The sequence below is a fragment of the Oryzias melastigma genome, linkage group LG3 (assembly GCF_002922805.2).
Source record: "Oryzias melastigma strain HK-1 linkage group LG3, ASM292280v2, whole genome shotgun sequence".
NCBI classification, from domain to species: domain Eukaryota; kingdom Metazoa; phylum Chordata; class Actinopteri; order Beloniformes; family Adrianichthyidae; genus Oryzias; species Oryzias melastigma.
Genome location: NC_050514.1, coordinates 10,257,153 through 10,267,077, shown reverse-complemented (window position 1 = coordinate 10,267,077; position 9,925 = coordinate 10,257,153). Strand labels below are relative to the sequence as shown.

Here is a 9,925-nt window from a genome sequence, read left to right as displayed (position 1 = left end):
ACATTCGATTCATTTTACCATAACATAAAACCATCCAGGTGCATCACAGCAGATAACACACATGATGACAGAAAAAATGATCAATCCATCATTACAGTCCAATGTGTGGACACGCTTAATATTTAACAAAGACATGACCATACAGTGTGGGACAATGTTCTAATAGTGTTCCCTTTGTATTATTTTGATGTAGAAAAACAACAATGGGCTGAACTTTATAAAAACCAAAATGTGAATGGATTTGATGTTGATTCTTGTTTACTTGAGGCCTGGATTCTGACACCCCTGCTCTAACTTGAAGCAGAAGACTCCATACTTGAGCTCAGAGGGAGGGAACCCGAACCTTCATGTCCCCAGTGAAGCAGGACCACAGTTTTTACCTGGTTTTGTGGTGGGGTATCGTACACATATCTATGTGCAAACTTCCAGGCGGTGTACAGCTGTCTGACCTTGGGGATCTGTGCTCTGTCCTCCTAACATAAACAACACTCAAAAATATCTAAGCCAAATGAATATAAATATTAAATCTTTCTGCCGTGTTTTAATTGCAGGTGTAAGTTTTTGCAGAGTAAAATCACTATGGACTTGACATAGAGCTAAAAAAATGACAGATAAAAATCAATACTCAGGGGTCAAACATAGCATACCTGGAGTTGAAGGCGATGATGATGAAAATAATAGCACGTAGTTCTGTTTTTCATTAAAATACAAGACAATTTCAGTAACATTAAGCGTTTTTCACAGTCTGGCACTATTTTTTTTTTAATTGGATGACGATTAAAAAAAAAAAGTTTTTATAAGTTTTTAACTTTGTGACCTTGAGGAAGAGTGTCCACCCTGAGATCTGAAGGTCATGATGAGATTAAATTCACGGTCGAGTCATACCAAAGACTCACCTATAAATGGATTTGTTCACTAATCAGATGCAATCGTCATCATATTTCTGGTCAATGATTGCAGTGCGATGTTAAACACAACTAGAATTTATTGATGTGAGTTTATTAAAACCAAATAAATTAGTAAACACAAAAGAAACTTTGTTTAATCTTTAATAAATGCTCAACAATTCATTAGAAAAATCAAATGAAAAACAGTTTGTTTAAAAAAAAACACACATTTTCTACATATTCACATTTGTTATAAAATGCATTAAATTACAGTTATACTTGAGAAGGAAGCAGAAAATATGTGGCAGCTTGTTAAAAATACAGTTGTGAAAAGTAAATTTGTGTTGTACCACATTGGTGCCTATATTTTGCCAGTACGTTTTTTTGTAATTGCACAGGCCCTGTGTCTCTGCCACTATGTGCTCAAGTAACAAAACAGCAGCTGAATGAACAACATGGAAAACCTTAATCCATCAGATGATGGATCTGTCAATCATTTGTCTAGCTTAGTAAATGTTAGTTTCTCTAAAAGTACATTTTGTAAGAAAATTACTATAAGTACATATATTATGTTGCACCGACAATTTTGTGTAAACTTTAATAAGCTAGTTAGAAAGTGCTACGAGTGTTAAAAGTCCAAGCTAATCGGTGATCTCCATAGAGTGCAAATTAAATCCTCGTTTTCAGGATCCATTATCCACTGTGGTTTGGATTCATGGAGGGTGGATGGTGAGTTTCTAGTCATCGCATCCCAGCAGCTCCATGCGGAGAGTGATGCGTTCGTGCCACTCCCAAGGAATAATTTTCACATACCGAGCGTAAAACGGGGGCTCAAAAATATTCTTCTTATGGGTGTTGTTGTCGATGTTCCCTTGGAAAATCTGCAAATGTGATGGAAATGTTATTTAATAAAAGGTCAATGCAATGAAAATGCTATGTTCACACCGGGCTCGGAATCTTGTGTTCAAGGTCCCGCTTCCAATGAAACGTCTTCAGGCTTCTGCGTTCAAAACACTCACATTCACGTGTAACTACGCAAGTCTTTAAGTCAGTTTTTGTGCTCTACATGCAAAATACGTGGCCAGTGAACACATGTTTTTCCAATGAAAAGTATTTGTAAACACACACATCGTTGCAAGAAAAAGTATGTGAATCCTTTGGGATTACTTGGATTTCTGCATGAATTTGTAATAATAATTTGTCAATAATTTCACACCAAGCCTCTATTAAGTACATGCACTAGTATCAGGTAGCGACAGTCCAGTGAGAATGAACATCTTGTGCTAAAGTCGTGTTTAAGAATGCCCGTTTAGTGTGTTCTTGAACATGCCCAGTGTGTACACGGCTTTAGGCATGTAAAAATAATTCCCCTCTTCACAGATGACTGACCTTTTCATTGTCAGTGTTCTCCTCCTTCACCACGGTCCACGACTTTCCGTCGTTGCTATATGCAACTTTAAACTCGGAGACAAACTGCACCACTCCAAAATCCTTCGCCCCCTGAGTGATGATGCCTGTGATGCGTTTTGTCCTCTCCAGATCAACCTGACGTTTGAACGAGAGAAGAACACCGTGAGCTTTTGCAGAATCGGTTTGTAGCAGATCACCAGGAAAAGAAGGAAGGTTGTACCTGGATCCACTCTGAACGATTGTTGTGGGCTGGAGACCAAGCATTTGTTTTCCCCATTTTATCCAGTCTGGCAAACTGAGGGTGCCAAGTGAAAGCGTCGATGGCCCACGTCCGGAATGAGCTGGAGGCTGAGAGCTGCTCATCTGAGATGAGACGGGACTTCATTCCCAGAGCTTCTGTGCAACCTGCCGTGTTTGAAGAAGCTGTGAATGCCGAGCAACAAGACAGAGGAGGACGGAGGAAAGGAAGGAAGGAGCCGACAAAACAGGAAGAGACAAGTGAATACACCCAAAGAGGAAAAAAGAATCAACCTTGAACACGGGTTAAAATGAATAGGAGTCCCAAAAGTATCCCAGTTTAAACCCCAACAAGAACAAAAAGGAAGGAATGGGGGATACAGACCAGGAATCATGCAAGAAATCAACCATTTTTGATGCCATTTTGCTCATTAGCAAGACCACAACAAAAAGACATTCCCATAGCGGATGTAAACCACACGTTCCTAAATGTAAGGCTAGTTCTGCAATAAATGGTATGATCTTCATTACTAAAAGTTCTTCAGATTTTCCGTGAGAGCTTACCATGGATCTCGCACCCCACCAGCTCCATGCGCAGCGTGCAGGCCCTGCGGCACACCACAGGGATGATGCGTATGTACTGAGCCACGATAGGCGGGTCAAAAAGGTTGGTCTTTGTGCCGTCATTGTCAGAGTTTCCCACAAAAACCTGCATGGCACATACAAATGAAGAATGCCAAACTTTAAGAAAAAAGAAGACTCCAAAAGCTAAAAGAGGGAACTAAATGTGCGGCAGAGCGGCGTCTAACCTTATCCCGCCGTTGACCTTCTACTTTGTAGGTGATGTAACTGATTCCATCCAGACTGCTCGCCACCTTGAAGTTCTTGATGTACTCCGCTGCACCCATGCGGCTGGCTCCCTGAGTGATGATGCCCGTCAGGCGCATCTTCTTCTGCATGTTAATCTTTCACAAAAATAAAGAAAAAATTGTCAGTGTCTCGATCCAAAATGATCCTGTTACTGAAATGTTCCTTTTCTCTCACCTCAATCCATGGGTTCCTGTCGTGTGCAGCTGACGTCCAGGCGTTGACGATGCCTTGGTTGTTGAGTCGAGCCAACTCCGGACCCCAGCGCTGAAGACCCAGAACACCATAGTGCACAGAAGAAGAATAAATCTGGGACTCTGAAATCGCTCCTCCTTCCATCCCAAGCAGAGAAATGCAACCTACAGAATTAAAAAAATGGTAAAATAATAAATAAAAGAATAAAGCAAAAATGATTGTGGGGATAATTGAGGAAGGTAGCTGAGGAACATACGCAGCTGGCACTGCTTTCCCACATATGGAGACGGGCAGTGGCAGGTGTAGTCTCCATCAAGATCCCGACATGTCCCTCCATTGTTACAAGGCTGCTTTGCACAGTCATTTACATCTATATAAACAACAAAAGATTATTTAAAGTGATACACAATGGAAAGAAAATAACTTTCTAGACTTGGGAGCAGATATTTTTTATAAGCAAAGTGACTTCAACTTATAAAAACTAAGCATACATTTGTCAAAAGTGAATTTCTGTCATATAATCCTGTACTTGCTGCATCTTATGGTTGAAAGTTGTGGATTCATTTAAAGACTTGCACCAATAAAAATCGTGTTTTTGGTGTTTTTAACATGTTCTTAGGCGTACATGTATAAAAAAGTTGTTAAAAATTAAGGAATGCTGGAATATCAACGTAGAGTTACTTCCATGCCAATATTATCACCAACAACCCAGAGGCAAATTTCAAATGAGCTCCTGTTGCTTTGCAGAGAATAATTAAAAAATGACACAGATTTGTGCTAAAAACAGTATAATCATAATTAAAGACCACTGAGAACAATTTTAGAATAGATAAATAAAATAAAAATATAGTTGGAATGAGACTTTAAAGCGTGCTTGTACACAACCACTGAATACTAGGCAGACTAAAAGTTATGTGATGTTTACAGAGCATAAATATTTGGCTAAACACGTCCAGTATTTTAAATTGAGATATTTTATGTTTTCAAGCCAGTTTACACACAATTGTGCAACTGGGAATTTTTAACAATTTTTCAAACACACAGCCTAAGTTTGTTTTTTGTTGATAAAAGAAAATGTCATTCAAAGCTGTGTTATTGTGTAATAGTGGCACACGTTTTGATAATTTTAGAATACAAAATAAAATGTAGCACGAGGAGAAAAACACATGTGGGTAGTGGGCCCTTCATTCGCTGTCGCCATTGGGAGTAATTACTTCTCTCTCCACAAGGTGGGGCACTTTTAGAAGGAAGAGATGCTGTGTTTAGAGACCAGGAGGATGAAAGAATTAGAAAATGACCTGTATTCTACAAAATGATCAATATTATACCTTATAATTAAATGAATACCGTCCCCCCCCCCCAAATACAAACTACAATCAAACTAACGTTTGATTTTTAACACCTCCTCTTTCATTCAAATCATACCTGAGTTCACTTTTGTTTCATACTTTCTCTTAAAACTCACAAAAAAAGCATGTATACATTTAATGTATCTTTTAATCTGATTCATTTTTTATATGAACCTTCATTCAGTGTATATTTTTGTCTTCATGTGTAAAGCTCTAGACTAATTTTTGCACTAGTTGCTCCTTTGCATTTAACTTTTTTCAAAATGGCAAAATATGTACTTGCAAATACAGCATGGATGCCCCGTTTCCATATCCAAACCCAGAAAACCTAAGAGCAGCAGCAGATGAAAGGCTGACGTAATGCCACATGGCTCAATTCCCTTTAATGCTAAGAGGATTGGTCACAACTTAGAAACAGGTGCCGGTATGTCTGCAACAACACTGGCTTAGCACAACCATAAACATTGGAAAAACACTCTGAAATCAACTTTCAAATCATCGTTTTTCCTATTCTCTGAAAAACTCCCATCAGTGTTGATAGTTTATTATATTCTAAGGAGCTATTTTGTTCTTCCATTGTTTCTTGGTCTAAAATGCAACTTTAATGTTTTTACAGCACATTATCACTGGTTATATTAATTTCAATTATAAATGTATACAATGCAGTTTATTTTTTGAGTCTGTCTGAGTTCAAATTAGAAAACCTTTGGGTGTGGACGGCCAGACTTTTCCAACACTACACTTGGTGGTCAGACTGTGGCCTTAGGGAGGGTCCAGCACCAAAAAACTGCCAACTCAGCAGCAGCACAAGATAAAATTATGAGCAACAAAGCTGTATTTTTAGCCGAAAATATTTCATAGTCTTCTGATAGGAAAGATTTTCATGAAAACTAATAAAAAGGAGTAATACATCTTTTATTTCTGCCCAACTAAAGAAATACCTTTTAAAGGAAAAATGAAGTTTGTCAGATTCTTTCTGTGATTGGGTCAAACTTAGGCACAAATAGATGGAGTGTTGAGCCTGTGAGGAGGACATCTGCATATTAAGAGGCCTGCATTTGGTCTTACTGATTAGCCAAACAAAATAACCAGGGAGGCCACTGAATGAGTCCTTTTATGAAAGTGCTGAAGGGACACATCTCTTTCACTGCTGATGCTGCGACAGGATGGGAAAAAAATCCCTGTGGGTTCTCACTTTCAGAACAACCTGCCCTAATGAAAGTATCATTTTGTTCTTGATTACATGCAAATATTTCCTGCCGTGCACTCTCTTTGTTCTTGTTTTAGATTTGTGTTGTCAATTTGACATGCTTTCATTAAATTAGAGCAATGAAGTTCATTTTTTTTCCCTAAAAACAGTCTAAAATGCTTTTTATTTTCATAAAAATCTTGTTCTGGGGTTTTTTTTTTGCAAAGTTTGGCCAGGGGTGTTGCATCGTATACTCCGGAAAATACAACAGTAACCTACATTTGGGTATAGGATAGGACAGGAAGAAGTTCCTTACTGGTCTGGCAGTGCACCCCCTCAAAGCCGGGCGGGCACCTGCAGATGTATTCACTGAAAACATCTCCTCTTCTGGACGAAGCGATGACTTCACATGTCCCGTCGTTCTTGCAGGGGTTAGGACTGCAAGGACCTGAGCGAAAGAGAAGGGAAACCCTGTTAGTTCTGCACACATAAGAGAACCATGACTTCTCTTCAGAGCATGCATTACCTGTCTCTGTCAGGTTACAGGTGTCTCCTGCAAAGCCATCGGAGCAGATACAGATGAAGGGCTCCTCCCCCACACCCGTCACACATGTTGCTCCATTGAAGCAGTGATTCACCTCACAGAAGTCACCTGAGGAAAATCAAAGAAAATTAACCAAAAATACTCATCTAGCCTCTAACAACGATTTAAAAAATATGAAAATACTATAGTTGTTTAGTGATTACAGTTGTGTGGAAAAGGAACAAAAAGTTCTGAAATTGGGAACTCATATTTTTTTAACAGCTCCTTATTCTCTATATGATGATTTCTCTCTCAACCTACGGTTAAAGTATTGGCAATTATGCTGGTTACTGGAAATTTAAAAAAAATTCAAAAACTCCTTTTTTATTCATGTCATTAAGGATAGAGGTGCTTCCATCACAAAACACCAAAAGCCGCATCTGTGGAAAAGTATAAACCCTGATTTATTTCATCAAACTCAAACTTCATTTAACTGCAACCAAATTATCTTCTTTTTCCATTTTCATTTTTATTCAAGAAAATAAAAAACATGCAATAAAACCTTGAGTTGCAAACTCAATCATGAAGAAAAAAAATGAAAAGGGGACGGGATGAAGAAAAACGTATATTGTCTGCCTCTTTTAACAAACTCATCAATCAATCAGTAAGAAAGAAAAATACAAAACATTCTGCGGACTTAGGATACAAAAGAAGATTGAGAAAGAAAGAACAAAAATTTACAATTACAAACATCAACCAGATTAAATGAACACCATACCTCAGGCGCGAGAAGTTTTTATCGATACTGTAGATTCATAGTCATTGATTTTACTGTTTTTAATCTAGTTTTTAAAAGTTGATATTGTTGGGGTGTTTTTTATTTCTGTGCTAAATGTATTCCATCTAGTTACTCTATATACTGACACACATCACTCCTTTAGAAGTGTTCTGTGTTTTGGTTTAATACATTTGTCATGCCCTTTTAGATTAAATGTACCTTTTCTTTTTCTGTTCATTAAATAAATCTTCAGACTGCATATATGTGTACAAAGATGCTTCGAGACACTTTAACAAATCCATTTACATACAGAAGTTCTTACAGACCTAAAGTTAGTTTGACATTTAGGTCAATTTTTCAGCATTTCTAGGAAAAACGCTCAAAGTTCTCAGTTCCAGATTTTTTAGGATATATAATGATGCTTTTTATGTTGCAACCTATTTTTATTGTCACTAAAAAAAAGTTGATAAAATGAAGTGTTTTGACTGAATACTTTAAACGCCTTATCCTTGAACACAAAAACCTTGGATAAGTACTTTTACTGGGAATATCTCCTTTCTTTTTTCCACTGACAGTAAAACTTCTCTCCCTCTGAGGCAGGAATACATAGAGATTTCAATATGACAACACCTCGACCTCACATTGTTTGTTGTGTTTGTTTCGCTTAGCTGGTTGACTCAGACATGTCACCACAGCTTAAGCTCTAAACACTCCCTGTCTGCTCCAATTCTTGACTCAAAGCCAAAGAAGAAAAATATCGGCCTGGAAAACAACAGAACAGAAATCCGGCCACATTTACAGTCGAAGGAGTAGAACCTGAATTCCTCATGACACTAATGGCTTCTGGACTCAAAAGTTAGTCAAGAACTGGGTCAAGAATCAAAAAAATTATTTTGAGGGAACAGTTTCATCTGAAAAACAAAACGAACCAAAGAAATAGCAAAAGGCTTAATGTTTAACGCAATTAAAACACAAGGCCAAACCCTAGAGGAGCCATGCTTTACTGAATATGTGCTAGTTTCACTGAGCTGAAGCAGTGGTGTAGCGGAAAGATGGACGACATTTCAGAATGTTAGTCACTTTGTCAGATTAACGGTGTAACACACCTGTTGAACATCCATTCTTGGTGTTACTCTATTTTGGTCCAAATTTTCTTCTAAGGTATGACACAGTCCATTTTATTTTATTTTATTTATTTATGTATTAAAGCTGCATTTATTAAATAATCTTTTTTCATGTAGACAGTAGAACAGGTATACAGTCAGGATTAACAGCTTGCAGGATTAACCAGGTTGGATAGAAGCATGGGATGAAGAAGTTACACAATAGTGAGATGACGGAGTCACTCAGAACATGGAGCATACTTTACTGCCAGGTGGGTAGTAATGAGTACAAGAAGTACACTGAGGTTGGTGAAACACCAGGTGAGTGGCAACCCTTTATCCTCCAGATTGACAGCACAGGTACAGGTTGATCTAAACTTAGAGACAGCTGGTTCATGCTGGCACCAGACAGCTTCACATATGTTGTTTTCATCTGCTCCATCTGTACTTCCATATGTGTAAACAAAACATAACCACAGGGAAATCTATACAATACAATATTAAAACCAATTCTTGTAATCAGTTTTTAAAACACACTTTTTGTGTTGTGTCACTACAAAGCACATCTGCAACAAAATACACAAAAAATGTAACAACAAAAAATACTTTTTAAAAATCACCTTATTCTAACGATTACTGAGCAAATCAGAACTTACTAATAATAGTTTCCTTTAATAACAGAGTAAAGTTTCATTGAAGCACCACATGAGAATAATGCACTGTAATCTGAGGGCAGGATATCTACTAATTATATATGTGGACTACTTTTAGAAGAAAACAGTGTCTGCAGCCTATTATCTTTTTATTCTGATCCACAGATTTCAAGGAAACACTGAGGGCTATTTTCCTTATCAAGTATTTAAACTTTGGTACACATCTTTTGTATTTATTAACATCCTCCACCCACACTCTTTTCTATTCATAACCGGTTTCATTTTGTAACAGACACTCCAATAGAAGTTTCTTTGGAAATGAGGTATTGACATCTCAAACAGGAAATGTACATTAACAATTTATGGGATAAAATAACCAAATCATTGTTTAATATAACCTTATAGAGACAAAGTATCAAGTGAAAACAGTTAAATTTAACACTACAAAAACAACAAATTTCTAAGGGGAAAAAATGAAAATAAAAAGCAAAATAAAGGTCTCTGTTTTAGAGGGACACTTACCTCTGATGGAAGAGATGGAAACCAGAAGTATAATCGCTCCCAAATGCGCTGCAGTTACATCAACGACGTGTTTCATATTTGATTTTCCTCAATTTTATTATTCAACAAGTTTGAAGCGAGCTCTAGAGATGGTACCTTAAATTACCGTCGGAAATCTCAGTAGTGGCCAGGATCTTTTTTATAAACCCCGAATGAAGAGGCAACACGTGACG

The 9,925-nt window shown here is 37.5% G+C and overlaps 1 protein-coding gene across 2 annotated transcripts; it reads right to left on the bottom strand.

Annotated features, from left to right (window-relative positions):
• Nucleotides 1-1,016: 1,016 nt before the first annotated feature.
• LOC112160535 (EGF-like repeat and discoidin I-like domain-containing protein 3) lies at nucleotides 1,017-9,896 on the bottom strand. Of its 2 annotated transcripts, none has more exons than XM_036217435.1 (10): nucleotides 9,714-9,896; nucleotides 6,661-6,786; nucleotides 6,451-6,582; nucleotides 3,853-3,966; nucleotides 3,579-3,760; nucleotides 3,344-3,499; nucleotides 3,099-3,243; nucleotides 2,518-2,702; nucleotides 2,277-2,432; nucleotides 1,017-1,768 (listed from the first exon to the last, which is right to left on the bottom strand). In XM_036217435.1, exons 1-10 carry the CDS (start codon nucleotides 9,787-9,789, stop codon nucleotides 1,625-1,627), a joined length of 1,416 nt encoding a protein of 471 aa, XP_036073328.1. In that variant the 5' UTR covers nucleotides 9,790-9,896; the 3' UTR covers nucleotides 1,017-1,624. The 2 variants fall into 2 exon arrangements, with proteins under 2 accessions (XP_036073328.1, XP_024150906.1); XM_024295138.2 differs by having other exon boundaries at nucleotides 2,518-2,720; nucleotides 9,714-9,895.
• Nucleotides 9,897-9,925: the final 29 nt, after the last annotated feature.